This window comes from Culex quinquefasciatus, chromosome 1 (genome assembly GCF_015732765.1).
Source record: "Culex quinquefasciatus strain JHB chromosome 1, VPISU_Cqui_1.0_pri_paternal, whole genome shotgun sequence".
NCBI classification, from domain to species: domain Eukaryota; kingdom Metazoa; phylum Arthropoda; class Insecta; order Diptera; family Culicidae; genus Culex; species Culex quinquefasciatus.
The window spans coordinates 32,636,347-32,652,305 of NC_051861.1; the positions used below are offsets into that span (position 1 = coordinate 32,636,347).

General features: G+C 40.4%; 1 protein-coding gene across 2 annotated transcripts in view; it reads left to right on the forward strand.

Moving 5' to 3' along the window:
• Positions 1-2,417: 2,417 nt before the first annotated feature.
• Positions 2,418-15,959, forward strand: part of LOC6048162 (homeobox protein Nkx-2.4) — a 41,810-nt gene continuing 28,268 nt past the window's right edge. The window contains exons 1-2 of one of the 2 annotated variants that reach the window (XM_038248715.1): positions 2,418-3,587; positions 3,659-3,948. In XM_038248715.1, coding sequence (XP_038104643.1) covers positions 3,310-3,587; positions 3,659-3,948 — 568 coding nt within the window. In that variant the 5' untranslated portion in view covers positions 2,418-3,309. The remainder of the gene's footprint in view (positions 3,588-3,658; positions 3,949-15,959) is intronic. The other variant, XM_038248716.1, reaches the window with a different exon arrangement.

Consider the following 15,959-nt stretch of genomic DNA (forward strand, 5'->3'; position numbering starts at 1 on the left):
CGCTGACTCTACGGAAAACTAACTTGTGAACACCTCTCCCGCAGCCAACCTTCCGACCAAGCTCATTACCACCCGACCCTACCTCCCTCGGAGAGACGGTCCGCAAGTCCTTCTCGTCGGTAATAATCGAGTGAATGACGCTCGCGCGTCGTGTGGAGTGGCCCCCACTTGAGTATCCTTTTTCACTTTCACCGCGTGACCGACCGACCGACCCTCCGCACTTCAGGCCGAGAGTCGAGATGACCTGACCTCCTGCTCATCTTGTCCTGTCTGCCTTCCCTGCCGCTCGCTCGAGTTTTGTCTTGCTCTAATGAGGTTGTTCAAGAGTTTTGTGTAGAAAATTGTAATTAAAATATTAGCAGGCGGTGAAAAGACCGTGCCGTGGCAGGGACGTAACGAGGGCGCAAACATGCGCACATCTAGTACGGACGTAAAAGTATTTTAAGGTTTTAGCGGAACTAACTTAAACATAAGATTTGATGGAATAATATCCAGCTTCATGCCCTGTAGTTTATGTCAAATTCGCCTTCGCCAATTTAGATTTTCTATGTTTGATCCAACAGCTCAACGAATTACAATGTTGCTGTAGTTACGAACTTGAGTGCATTCTTCTGTCGCATGCAATTTTTTTTGTAGTATTCGTCATTTTTTTCAGTGTTTCTTGCTATGCGGTTTGTCGGTACTGCATTTGTTTCAGTTAAGTTTAATAGTTTCAGTAGATTCAGGTCATCCAATCAAGGCCTCAACTGATTGGAAGTTTCTACAATACAATTTCAGATTTGATGTTAAAGTTGATGAGTCAGTCGATTTTCCAGTGTTTCTAGCCACATGGTGTTTGTTAAACCTGTATTTGTTCCAGTGAATGTTGAATGTTTGAAGAGATACAGATCTTTCAATCGAGGTTTCAATTGGTTGGAAGTTCCTGCCATCTGAATTTTGATTTGATGCTTAAGGTGCCCCAGTCTGGAAGCAAGTCTTGGCTGAGTCCGCCAATTTTCCAGTGTTTGTCAGTACTGTATTTGTATCAGTGAAGTTTGATAGTTTCAGGAGATACGGGTCTTCCAATCAAGGTTTAAGCTCCGCTTTATTTCCGGTGTCTCTAGCAATACGGTGATAGTTTCAGAACCTACAGGTTCTCCAAACAAGGCTGGAGTTCCTGCGATACGAATTCTGATTTGATGTCGGTGGTGTCGCATTCCAGAAGCCCGTCCTGTACGCATGGATAATAAAATCTGAAATAAATAAAAAAAATGGTTAACAATGAGATTTTTGTAGTTTTGTTTCTTATTATCAAAGGTACCATAACATTGATGTACGTGATAGGGAAGCAAAACAGGCTGTTAAATGAAAAAGCTAGTACTAATTATTTATGTCAATAATTTGCAGGAAAGGTCGACCTTTTTCCCTCCGCACGCCCCTTAACCCAAGACTACCGGTTGTCTTGTTCATCCCGCACCTGCTGCTACCGCTCTCAGAAACCCGGAAAATCAATAAATCGTTGAAAAAGTCGGCCTTTTTATTCCCAGAGTCCTCCTGAACCAGCAGCAGCAGCTTTATTTCTCGAGAGATTCGCGCGTCAAAGAAAGGAAAACAATAGAGAAGCGCCTCTCCTGGGCTGTGAAGCGCAATTGCAAAATAAGCTCCTTCTTACTCGCACCTTCCGCACGGAACGCGCCCGCTGAGTGCATCTCACTCGCACCTGCCTCTCACTCTCGACGGCTCCAGTGTGGGGCTTTATTGTATTACTCCACTTACACACTCTTGAAAAATTGTTACTGCACACATATTTCACTCTTCACAGTCTCGCATAAATCGAATCATCATTGAGATCATCGCAAGGAGCGGGAGCGGGAGAGGGAGAGCGAGCGCGAGTGAGAGAGCAGCACACATCGAGAGTGTTTGTGCGCGCTCAAGACAATTGCGCTACGGTGACGACGACAGAGAAAAGAGCCAACGTACACACAAAACACAATAACTGTTTTTGGTCGGATAGTTGTCATTGAAAAGACACGCCTCTCGAGTGCCTTGATAAGGGCACTCCAAAACCAATCGGATGGTTAATAAGAGTGGAGAGCGGGACGGCTGGATGGAGTGAGCGAGAGCGGAACTGGAAAGAGAGCGATGGCTAGAGAGGGACGGCTGGAGTTGCGAGGAGGTGTGGTTTCGGAAGGTTAGCGATGTATGAGTGCGAAGGTAATGGATTCCTGCGGCGAACGAGGGGTGAAGGCGAAGCGAAGAGCGATGCTCAATGATGGGTGGAAAGAGAACAAAGGAACAGCTGGGACTGGATGTGCAGGAGTGTTTGTGTCATAAATCATGCTTTCGTGAGAGGGAACGATGGTTGGCTCTTTCGCACCCGTGGGAAGTGGTTGCGCGAGACCAGGAAGACCAGCGAGATGGATTAGCAGCGGTTGAAGCAGCATCCCGCAGAGCCGGTCGAGCCGCGTTCAAGTGTGCGACATAGAGCGCTTCGGAGGCCTCTGGAGAGCTATCGGATGCAATGGTAAAAAGCATACTCGTCAGTATATTGTAGACCTCTTAATACATTTGACGGATCCGTGTCGAGTGGAGTATTTTCGCGCTCTCTCGAAGCAACCTGAACAGCAGCATCAGCACAAGCAGGCGTTGGCGGAGTGTGTTGTGTTGTCGATGAACAAAGCAGCGTTCGCGAGTTGTGCGATTGTTCTGTGAGCGTTCTAGAGTCGCTAGAATCGAAGTTGGCCAGTGTTGTGATCTCGGTTTGCGCGCGCGTGTGTGTCGTAGTGTGCTCTCGACGGATGTTCCGGTAAAGTGGAACCGCTTATCAAACGTTTCACCATCATCAATCGGTTATTTATTGTTATTATTGGCCTCTGGAGAGCCCGGCCAAGAGTGTCAAAGAAGTCCGGTGTGAAGGAGGAGGAGGACGACGACGACGTGGTTCAAGTGTTGAATTATCCGCGTGGAGTAAGTGGCTCTGGTGTCGCCGCGACCATCCTTGATTGATACTTTCGCGTGGCGCGCAAGGGCACTCGTGGCTACACTTTCGTGCAATAACTCTCGACGAGCTGCTCCAGTTCCACCGGATTACTACCGGGCGTCAAGGTCGCGATCCTTGAGTGTCAAGTGTGTTGTTGTGACTCGCGTCTGCCAACCGATCCCGCGCTAAACAATTTGGCCCGATATGACGGATTGATGCCGATGTGATCTCTCGCTCGCGTGTGTGTGCGTGTGACTCGTAGTTGCGTCCTCTTGTTGGGACAGTTCCTCTTGTGACCTGTCCAGTGACTTTCCCCGGTGTGCGCGTGTTGCCCAGAGCCGGCTCGGTACATGTCCACCACGCTGTCTAGTGTATCTGGAGTGTATCCAGAGGATTCTGAGCAAGAGCATGGACTATTACCCGATCTAAATGGTGTTGACCTGGTTATGAGCTTATCGCCAAAGTCAGCCCACCACCACCATCACCATCTGACCAGTTTACAGCACCTGCAGAACCTCCAGCACAGTTCGCTGCACAGCCACTCGACGCCCTTTAGCGTCACCGATATCCTCAGCCCGATCGAAGAGTACCGCAAGCTGGAACTCACCAATCCACCGTCCCCTTATAGGTTGGTCCCCACAAACCCCCCCTCCGCAAAACCAAAACCCCGAAACTAACGCCACCCCCGTCCAATTCCAGCGGCGGGAGCAGCGTCAACTCGCCAAGTGCCCTCGGAGGAGGCGGAGGCGGCGGCACAGGTTCCAACACGGTGTCCGCGTCGGCATCGGCAGCGGCGGCCGCGGCAAGCAGCATGGCCAACCCGTACGCGATGGGTTCGCTGTACCACAGTCCGGGTGTGCAGAGTTACTGCGGGCCGACGGACAACCTGTCGCTGGCCGGTCACTATACCGATATGCGCAGTACGGCCGCGGCCGGCTGGTACCCGTCGACGGCGAGCGACCCGCGGTTCGCAAGTGAGTACTCCGTTTGTAAGTCTTTTTTGCCTTACCTTTTTATCTTGCTATTCTGGTGGGAGTGATGGTGAAGCTGCTGGAAATCTTGTACTGGACACATTTCAACCACTTTGTCGATTTCCTGGCACGTGGTTTCAAGCTTTTGACAGCTGTCAGTAATTAGCGAATTTGGGTTCGCTAATTCGAATGCAATTCCATTCGAATTAACGAATCCGCTTTGTAATACAAGATTTTTCTTTTCCTTCAAACTGTGGGATTCCCTATGTTCATAAGATCTTTTCAAATCATACTCTTGATTTAATTTCCACTAAAATTACTCACTAATCCCGATCGATTCTGCCACGGAAAAAACACTCGTGATTGTTTTTGTTTGCCAATTCTTTATGTAAACTAATGTCAAAAACATAAACAATGACTTTTATATCCCGCCGTTTGGCATGTGTGTTTTGATCATCCCGCCAAACATATCATAGTAACCTTGAGTTGCGATGGAAAAAAAATCGTGTCAAAAATGTTCAACTGTTGTTTTGAACAGTTTGGAACTGTTTCAACCCAGCGATTAGGAATTAGAAATAACCGACTGGCTGGATTGCAACATCTCGACCGTTTGGCACGAGAAAATAGGCAGACATGGCCTGTCGGTTGATCGTCCACTATCCGGAACATAGTACGGTGGATCTGCTCAAGGTAAACCCACGTAAAGTTGCGGCAAGTTCAACGAATTAGTGGAGTGATCAACGCAACTCACAAACAAAATGCACTACAGCGGTGGCGCTGGTGGCGAGCTGAAGTACGCTCGGATCATCGATTACACGAAGCCGGCTGTTCTGAGTTATGCTTTGTCCGTCAGAGATTCGCTGATATTAAGATAACTACTATCAAAAGTGCTACGTCCCAAGAAGATCCGCTATGCACTCCGCCCTGGTAGCGTCAAGTTACTTTAAAAAAAGACTCAAGATTACATTTTTTGATCTACCTGAAGAAAACCCTGAAAATATGTTTTCAATAAAATCCTTTATTAAAAATAATAAACCTTTTTTTTGTATTTAAAACAAACTGTAAGTAAAATCGAGCTCTCAATGTCCTCTAGATGATACGTTCAAATTTTTTAAACTTTATTCAGCCATATAAAAATCATTAAACATCTTATTTAGTATATTTTTCTTCCATTTTTTCCGATTTGGATGGTATTTGCTCCAAAATTTCGGCGTTAAATTGACATCTTCTGTAGCTCATTCTATGGAATCACTAATTTTCAGAAGCTTGCAAATTTTGCGATCAAACGGCCATCATTTTGGGTCGCGGACAGATGCCGATGGGATAAGATCTGCTAAAGACTCCAGATTGTAGGGCAGCTGGAACTCGACCCACTGGCTGACCAAGGTCCGTTTTTTACAGTCTGGTAATTCAAATAACACGGCTGGCTCAGATAGTGGTTGATCCGATAGGCCGGCACGGCTTTTCCTTTTCTCCTGCTAAACTTTCCGATTCCAAATCGACCGATGGGTCCGTTCCAAACTGTTCAAAACAACAGTTGAAAATTTTTGACACGATTTTTTTCCATCGCAACCCAAGGTTACTATGATTTGTTTGGCGGGATGATCAAAACACACATGCCAAACGGCGGGATATAAAAGTCATTGTTTATGTTTTTGACATTAGTTTACATAAAGAATAACGCGAACCGTGTGGCCTCTTTGTTTATTTCGTTTGACACATGATAGGGAAGGGAGGGGCACAATGACTCGCGGAGCAATTTTTATTAGTTTGACAAAACAATCACAAAATAAATTGCTGATTTCTGATTTTTTAATTGTTCAGAAACAGAGTATTTTCAAGGAATTTTAAATTGATTTCCTGCATTTTTCAAACACTAGAAGATCATTTTATTTTTGGATCGGTTGGTTTTAAATTCTGTAAGCTGCTGTAATTGAACGCCACAATAACAATAACAGTTTTTCGAAAATACCTGGCTTTCGAAAAATAAATAATATCTGTGAGATTTGCATTCTTTCAAACATGAGCCGTTCTTCATTTCCCGAAAATATTATTTTTCTTAATATATGGAAACACTATGTATTTCCGTCGAGCACCTAATGTTGACTCATCAGCTGTGGCGTTCAATTACAGCTTCGAAAAAACGTTTTCAACTGAATTCAAGTAACAAATACCAAGCAAGTTTCTTTCAACAATTATCTTTAAATAACTTATAAAAATATACAGCAAATTGGATGAAAAAGGGCCAAATTCTTAATCTGCCAATCAGGGTCGCTTCCAAGGTCGCTTCTTTCGCTGATTTTTTTTTATTTATTGCTACAGCTGTTTGCTACAGGTTAGATCTCGAAAATGTGACATTCTTTTAAGGCTCTGAAAGGTATCATTCCCGATCGGCCATTTGGCGGCCATGTTTGTTTTAGAAAAACATTAAAATCTTGATTCAGAAGCGATCCCGCTACCTGCAACGCGTAACGCAAGGTCTTTTTGCAAATTTTTATGAATGCCTTAATGAAAATTTTGCGTTACGTAACATAATTTTTCATTACTCCCCCCATCCCCAATTTTCGTAACATTTCGTAACAGACACCGATTCCCCCTCCTATCTGCGTTACTTTATAAAAGAACGCTCCCTAACGGGTGTTCAATAAAAAATTAAATTTTTTCAGTCACATTGAAAAAAACAGTTCCCGAATCTTCGTGGTCAACTGCTTCGTATCCTTACACTTTAGGGCACTCAGGGAGCCGAAAAACCTCAATACCAAACATTCAATATTACGCCCTTTTAAAATGTAAGTCTTGGTTTAAAAATTTTGAAAATATTTTTTTCGAAAAGATCGGAAAATTTCCCAAATGTTTCATAGTTTAACATTGAAAATCGGAACATTAGTTGCTGAGATATCGACATTAGAAAATGGTGTGTTGTTTTGGTGGGACTTAGAAAACATCAATTTTCCTGTTTTTAAACCATTGCATGGCAATATCTCAGCAACAAAGAATCGTATCAACAAAGTTTAAAAATGCAAAATATAGAAAATTTCCTCAGATTTTCAAAAATATTTTATTCAAAAGTGGGCAAACATGTGCACTAATTTAAAAAATTGAAAAACTGCGACTATTTTCAAAAAGTCACCTTAAAATGGAACTTGAAAACGGTGTACTTTATAATTTCACTAAAGTACTTTTTTTTTTGATTGATTGATTTTTGATTGCAAATTTGATTTTACATCGAAAAATGAAGTTGAAATATTTTTGCAACCAATGTTTCGATTTTTTTTTTAAAATCTGTATTGATCAAAAATTTATACAGTCATCCCACATATTCGGAACACCCACAAATTCGGAACACTTTTGTGATAATTTGTCAATAGCATTCCAAATGCAGCTTTTCTCTCGACCCTACTATTTTTAGGACCTTTATTTGAACATTATCTTGCTATTTCACAAGTAAAAGAAGTACTTTTTGAACAAAAAAACTTCATTTCAAGACTATTTTATCCTGAGCAGCAAAACACTGCCTCCAAATTGCCTGTTTCATGATTGTGGGATGTTATTGTGCCTCCCACAATTGTGGAACACCTGAATTCAACTGATATTTTCACAAAAAAAAGTTATCAGACATCACTAAGCTTGAGTTTCACCGGTTGCAGTGTGTGAAGTCATTATTTTGTTAGAAATCTGTACTCCTGGAGAGATTCAAAGTTTGTTTACATCCATAAGAAAAAAGTGCTACGAATTTGTGGATTTCAAGGGTCAAAGTTTTTCTTCAAAAACTTGATATAAAAGTAAAAATTTGCAGTTGTTCGATACAGCATTCGAAAGATCGCATGAAAAGCTTTCAAATGAAGGTAAAAGCGAATTATTAAGTTCAATTATCGATTTACTATGATTTTGTTAACATTGGTCGATCTGTAAACTGTTCCGAATATGAGGGATGACTGTAACTCGCTCAAAGATTTTTTGCACAACCTGGAAATTTCTGAAAAGTTGGCATTTGATGTCCTCTAAAACATATAAAAAAAATAAAATAAAAATAAAATCGTGAACAAGCGTTTATATAGCGGAATTAAAAGGAACAACTCGTCTCTTTGTATTCACAGTAATGCATTCTGCTAAAACGCTTAACCAAATCACAATAAAAATAGTGTTTTTTGCAAATCAAGTTTTAGTGACAAAAAGTTAAATAAAAAATCTCCAAAAAAAATTTTACCGCGTATAATTTTTTTCAGTGTAGTCCATATCCATACCTACAACTTTGCCGAAGACACCAAATCGATCAAAAAATTCCTTCAAAAGATACAGATTTTTGAATTTTCATACATCATTTTTGTATGGCCAGCTGCCAATTTTGTATGGAAAATTATATGGACAAACTGATGATGCAAAATGGCTTCTTTGGGCATACCGAAGGCACCAAAAAAGTGTCCGTCGGATTAAAAAATACAAACATTAAAATTTAAGAAAAAAGACCGATTTCGTAGAGAACTGCTCAGCTGTCAAACGCACAAAACCACGTGCTTGGCAATAGTGCGTCCATATCGGGAATTCCCGGCAAAAAATTCCCGGGATTTTTTTCAAAAACCGTGATTTCCCGAATCCCGAGAATGTTTATATTTTGTACGGGGAATTCCCGGAATTAAACAAAATCTAATTTTGGCCTGGAAATTACATTAGCATTACATTTTTGTAAACTTTAAACTTTTCGATTTTTTTTCATAAATTTGTACCATTGTATTTGTTGTTGTTTTTGTTTTTTAGTCATCTTTAACAATTTTTAAGCTTTTTTAGTCATATCATGTAGAAATAAATTGAAAATAAATATTTATAAGATACATATTTAATTAGAATTAGAAATGTGGTGTATATAAAATTCAAAGCACAACAGAGAACAACAAAAATTAGTTTAAGCTATCTAAAGACTGCTATGCTTGTTTAGATTGATATTAATAGGTTTGAGCTAATTCTACAACTTTAAAGTTTGAAAAACATAACAAATATAAAGAAAAATAGATTTTATGTCTTTATGCCAAAAACTTCCCGGGAATAAATAGTTTTTCCGTTTTCCGGGAAAATTGGACGTTCTACTCGGTAATCATTGAGAAAATTGGGTAAATATCAACATCAGTTTGACAACTGATTTTGGCATTTGAGTGCATTTGAAATTCAAAGCACAACAAAGAACAGAAAAATCTTTAAGGCTATCTAAAAACTGCTATCCTTGTTTGGATTGATATTAATAGTATTGAGCTAATAGTATGATTTCAAAGCATTTTCAACTTAAAAGATACAAAGAAAACATTGATTTCGCGACGTTTTCAAAAATTTCTCGGGAACTAAAAAATATTTTTTTTACGTTTTCCGGGAAACTCAAAACCCGGGAAAATTGGGCACCATACTTGGAAATTATCGAATAATGGATAAATATCAACATCAGTTTGACAACTGATTTTAACGTTTGAGTGCTTTTTCATCCCAATACATTTGAATTAGAGAGCATCCAAATTCATCCAGCATCCATTCCGAATCCGCTCTGAACTTCTTACAACCATAAAAGGCATCAAGCAAGAGTAAAATGCATTCTGCCGATTTCCCTTTAAATAATTACTAGTAGGGGAACAGCATCTAATTCCAGCGTGCCTCTAATGTAGCCATATCAGGTCTTTGACGTTCAATTACAGCTCATTAAAAGCGCTTTCAACTGAAGTCGAGTGATTAATAGCTCAATACGAAGTGATCAAGCAAGTTTCTATAAAAAGTTTTGCAAAATAAGTTGTTTAAATAGTGAAAATCAGCAAATTGGATGGAATTAGAAGCGAGCGCCTAACCTGTCAAACATACGAAAATTTCCCCTAGTTATTTTAGTTAATGGGAAATACAATAAATTACTGAGTAACTATTGAATTACATGAATTATAACCGAATTACAAAGCGAAAGATTTTTTTTTGTATGGACAATTGTCCACGTTCGTGGTTCCCATTTTCATGAACGCTTGTTCACGATTTTGGGAACTCTTTTTTCTCCGTGTAAAATTAATAATTATCCTCTTTTCAAACAACATTACATAATTTTTGAATTATTTCACTAAAGTTTTATTTTTCAGCATTGAAAATTGAACCAATAGTTTTTAAATAATTTTTATCGATTCGAATTCTTTGTGAGGCTGTATAATAGGGTGTTTCAACCAAACAAAAAAGTTCTCCGATTACGGCAAACCGAGGTTCTCCTTGTAGAGAATACCTATTGGGACTCTAATGTCAAATATCAGCCCATTTGGTCGTTTGAACTCGATGGAAAGATTTTTCAAATACCTTTCTGTAAATTAGAGCGTCCAATTTCCCGTCTCGGGGGAAAAAATCCTGGGATTTCCCGTTTCCCGGTAAATTTGTGAATTTCCCGGGAATTGAGTCCTAAAATTAACCCTAAATTTGGGGATATTATTGTTCACAGCGTTAAAACATATTTTTCTGAGCACAATGATCCTTTGTACGACCGCAATGATGGATGATGGATTTTCTTGACAGAAAATGTCCTACTTGACACACAATAAAAACAAAATCATGGTAACATTACATCTGGAAAGGGCCACATTTTCTATCTCAGAAAAAGCTTTAATTTTACCTCTGATAAGGTGTAATTTTACCTCTGGAATAGAAATGTCAAGCAAATAATGCATGAGGACAGAATTCATGCAGAATATGATATACTTTCATGCCAGTATGCTTCACAATCATGCGACCACCGGTTGGATGTAACTCAACTTCCAAACTGAATAAAAAAGAGAAAATTCTCCATATTATCGAGCTTGGGAGTTTAGGTGTTTACATCACTTTTTTTGTGAGGAAGACTGAATGCTATAAAAACGCACATCCAATAAGCTATTTCAACACATTTTCACCCATTTGCATGGTGTCGATTTCATTGTTTGTCCAGTAATCAACTCCCAGAAATTTGTAACTAAATTCGGGAGACAACTTCTTCTCCATCACCACCATGAAGAGCTCACTCAAAGCCGTGAGTAGCTCAATGATGTGGTTGACGTCCTTTTCCAAAGTGTTTACCCAACTATTCACACCTTCTCCAGTTTCAGAACTTCAATTCAAATTCAAACACGCACCAAAAGAAATATCGAATATCCTTCACCATCAGCAACCACAAAGGAGTTGTGTGAGGTTTGCCCAAAAAAAAACAAAAATCAAGCCAAATTTGACTTCCTAATAGCATTCCGGTGCTGAAACGCGTGTGGCTTTTGCTGTATATACGTATGTATGGTAATCGGATACTTTATTCCAACTTTCATTGGCTTACCCCCAAGCAAAGGAAGGGAATTTCGCTACGAATGTGTTTGAGTGTTTTATTAGTCGAAGGAAAATTCCTTTTTCTCGTGAGCATGTGAGGGAGTCGAACTCTTTTGTTTCGAATTTCCGTTCACCGAAATAGTTTGGTTCTGGAACGTTGGTTGTTGTACTCTGAAAATCTCCAATTTCGACGCATCTCTCCATTCGAGCGGGGCTACCGGGCTTATTTAGGGCTTGCTTTTGTTGATTGTGTCCTGCCATTGATGTGGAGCCGCTCTCTATTCACGGCAGCAAGAGAGCGGAGAGCAACGAGTTTTCGATCGATCCTTTGCTCAAATGAATTTTTTCGAGATTTTGTTTTTTGAGCCTGCAGCAAATGAATGGGTCAATAATTTATAAATCTTTTTTTTTATAATCAGTTCGTGAAACTGGACTGATTTAATAGTAGTTTATGCAACAAGTTGCAAAAAGAGGATTTTTTCAGCACGAGTTTATCCAACGAGGTTCACCGAGTTGAATAAATAGGAAGAGTGCTGAAAAAATCAAGTTTTGCAACGAGTTCCATACAACATTTTTTGCAATTCCAAAAAACACACACTGAGTGAAATTTTATGTCAAATTTTCATGTATTTTGTCAATAAATCGTTTAAATCAAAAAAAATGTTGAAAAGTGTTACTTTTCGAAACAAGTGCTGAAAAGTTCAACTTTTTTTCAACCCATTTGAGGGCTGAAAAATAGAACTTTTCAGCATTTATTTTGAAAAGTGTTGCTATTCGATTCTGTTATTTTTGGTACAGAAAAGTAGGCTATTTCGTCGTTCAAGAATGACAGAAAAAGTAAGTAGTTTCACGACGGAATTGCAAAAAGATATTTTTTTATGTTTGAAGTAAAAACAGCTGAAAACTAGATCAGAAAATAGTATTAACCAACAAGTAGCAAGTTTGCCATGCCCTAAATATTTGGAAAAAATAAATTGAATAGAAATGTTTTCACGAGAAGTAACAAATTTCAAGGAAAACACTCTTATTTCACGGGTTTCACGCGTTACGTAGAATCTTGAAAATTTGCTAACTCTAATCATAAGTTGTCTAAATAATTTATGAGAAAATAAAAAAAAACTTTAAGCGTTTTAGTAAAGCAAAAATGAAAATTATTTAAAAATGGATGCAATGCTCTATTTTTGGGCTTTTATGATTTTTTTTGGAAAAATTTGTGAGAACAATATATTACACAGTAAAAAAATCATGATAATGTTACATCTGAGAATCTTTTATGTCACAAAAATGTGTAATTTTACATCTATAAATGTGTTAATGCATCACTACTCCAATATTTTGCCACCTTTTCAGTCTAAATTGAACTAATTTTTCATGATAATAGAGGTACACTCAACCCCCGGTGGTTGGTCACTTTTTCGTTTGACACTTTTTTAGGTTGTACCCCGTTGGTTGGTCAAAGTCAAATTAAAAAGTGACGAACTGTCACTTTTTACACGGCGTTCACGTACACTATCAAAACAAACGTTTGGTGATGTGTGTGAACTCCGTGTAAAAGGGGTGTCAAACTAAAAAGTGACCCCGTTCGTTTGACAACAGTTTTTGTCAAACCATCGGGATTTGAGTGTAGTATTACCCCTTAAAATTTTAAATTTTTCAATAATACACATTTTTTTATTTGCGGAAAATAATTTGAAATATTCCCAAATAAATATCAAGAGTTAGGAAAGTGGATATAAAATATATGAATTGATACACCAAAACCTGAAAATTACTCTAATTGGACCTTATTCGATGGTGTAAAAACCTTTTTTTCAATTTGTTTGGAATCCAATGTTTTGTTTCAAAATAAAATATGCAAAAAAATCAAACCAAGCAGGAATCTCCCAATTAGTACAAGCTCCAAAATCAACCAAAATTCAGATCTTTTTTCGTGAGATCGCTTCTCATTCAAACAAAAGAACCCGGTCCAATTTGGTCCGAAAAATAAAAATCGTGAACCATATTCAGTCTGGAAAAAAATCCGCTTACATCTCGTCCAACCCCGCAACCATTTCGGAAGTGTGTCAGGCGTAGAGACTGGGAAAAATGGCGCGCAAATATTTAGAGTGCAACGATTTTTTCTCTGCATGGATTCAATACCTAATCCGGTTAGCCCGGAGTGATGGCAAACAAATCATGCTTCCGAGCTTCCTGCGCTCAAATGTTGGCGAGAAGCTCTTCGGATTTCTTTTTGTTTGCGTCAGGAATATGGAAATATGACGAAACATGTACGTGAAAAGATTTTTTTTTTCGATTTGATAGGTGAAGATGGCTCAAATCCATCGTCAATATACTCTGATCACATTCGGGGTAGGATTTTGGGAATTAAGGAAACTTTGAAGTGATATATTTACGACGAATGTAATCGTTTTGGAGGACCTTCCAATGCAATTATGTGATATGAAGGATTTTCTGTAAAATGTTTGAAGAAAAAAAGTGATAACTGTCTTTTCCGAGCTTTGACCATGCTCTTTCCACTTTCTTGGAAACGGTCAACGAGTCGCTTCATCATCGACTCCCTTTACCTCACCCGGAAAAGTGCTTATCTAACCAAATCAAGCTATTTATCGACACAAATTGCCCAAACAGCTACTTTTCTACCATCTGCCCCTTCATCTTCAAGGGTGGCCCACCCTGGCCCTGATTCGCTAGAGATTGGTCATCAGCGATACCGACCCTCCTGTGCTCCTCGTCTCTCCAGATCTGCTGAATCCGGAAATTTTATTGTTTCTTTTTTGTCGCCCCTACCACTGTCAACCCTCCTTTTTTTGTCACCGTCGTCTGACGATAATGATGCGATGATCGTCCTTTACACATAATTTAATCGCGATGGATATTACCATCCACCGCAGAAGCAAGCCTGGCGGCTCAGCACTCAAGAGGGGGAACGAAATTGTTACACATTGTCCTCCTGCCGTCGCTTCCGATGCGATGTTCCGGACGGTTTGCTTCTTACCGGAGGGTTGGTGTAATCGGAGACCAGCTGCAGGCGAACACGGCGAAGCAACCCCCGAAACAAAAACGCCACCACCAAAGTGATAAAGATAATATTATTCCAATATAATAATTCGGTAGGATGTTTTTGAAGCAACACACACACACACACACAGCAAACGCAGGGGTTCCGGGAGATCCGGTACCGTTTTCACGGCTCAGTGCCGGCGCAGTCGTTTCCCCCGGAGGCGTTTTTCTCACTGCGTTCACGACGCCACCCGGGCCAGGGGAACTCTGATTGGTGTTGTTTGTACACAACAGCTTGCCGAGTGTGTTCGCAACGACCCTGCGGGCGCCGCAACAGCAACATGACCAATTTGTAAAGATAATAATCCGATAAATTGAGGTTTTTGCGGGCTGGCGGTGCCCGTCAGAGAAACGTAAACAATGCCGGTGAGGTGAAGTTTTGGCGCACCGCGTGCGGATCTTTTGGAGATTTCACTATTTGCAGTGGTTTGGAACCTCTGCGATGTGACCAGCGGTCAGAAATTTACAACTTCGGTGTTTTTCACAGCTGAAAACGCAACTTTCTCGCTTTCTTTGGGATATTACTATTTGGTCAAAAATTTACAACTTCGGTGTTTTTCACAGCTGGGAACGAATTCTGGCCTCTGCAACCACGCGATTTTGCAAACTGACAAGCAGCAGCTCGTCACTGTCCAGCAGTCGCGGTTGACATTCCACTTAGGGGTGCCCACGCAGCTCAACATCTAGGGATGCTGAATTTGCTTGAGTTCCTCGGAAAACTATTTAATCACTTTCCATTCAGTAGCCGTTCGTGGAATTGAAGTTGCCTCGGCCACATCGATTCCGTTCGCTTGAATTCTTTCGTTTTGTTTGCTCGAAAAACACCACCCAGAACCGTCCTGATAGAGGGAAAAAAAATCTCTCTCCCGTAATCAAAACAATACCCCGAGAAAGAAATATTTTATTCATATTCCTCACGTTCCGACTTTACCGGTTGTCCGTCATCGCATCTTTGTGCGCTTGATGGACAATTGTTTATCTTTCAAAATCAGAAAACAGAAATAACACTGGGTGGTGTGTGTGCAGAACCAAAGGTTGTGGAGAAACACACGAACCGGCTTGGAATAATAAGGCAAATGCAGCACACAAACCTGAGCACAAAGGAATTCCTCCATGGACGATGAAACAGAGAGCAAAACAAAGCGTCAGTCAGGCAGGTTGGGAAGGAGATGGTCAGGGTTAAGATCTGAGATGGGTGGAGGATCGATCGGGTCAGGTGTTCCGGCCTGTTTGGGGCTTGCAATCATTCATAACTAAGCAGAATTAGTGAAATGCGAGCAATTTTCGCTATAGCTATCAATTTTGAGCTTCTTTTGACAGTAGCCAACCATTTCTGCGGTAGCGAAATCGTGGCGGCTTCTGTGACAAGCCCCTCGGGCCACAAGTGCAGCCACTCGAGCTACGCAAAGAGGACGCTCGCGCAGCCCGGTGTCACATCTGTTGACCCACCTCAATTGGCCAGTTGCGTTGTGGCGCTCGTTGACCGTGTCAACGCGATGCAGTCTTGCAAATTTACTTTCCCGAGTGGTTATTTTCAGAGCAAACCTAACGGTTTTGCGCGACTAAAAGTTGGTCACCGGTGCTTGTTGGCGGCCGTCTTGAGCTGTCAAAGTAGGCCGTTAATTTTAAGCGAGGTGACGTTTAACGGGCTTGCACGCTGAATTAAAACTTCAAAC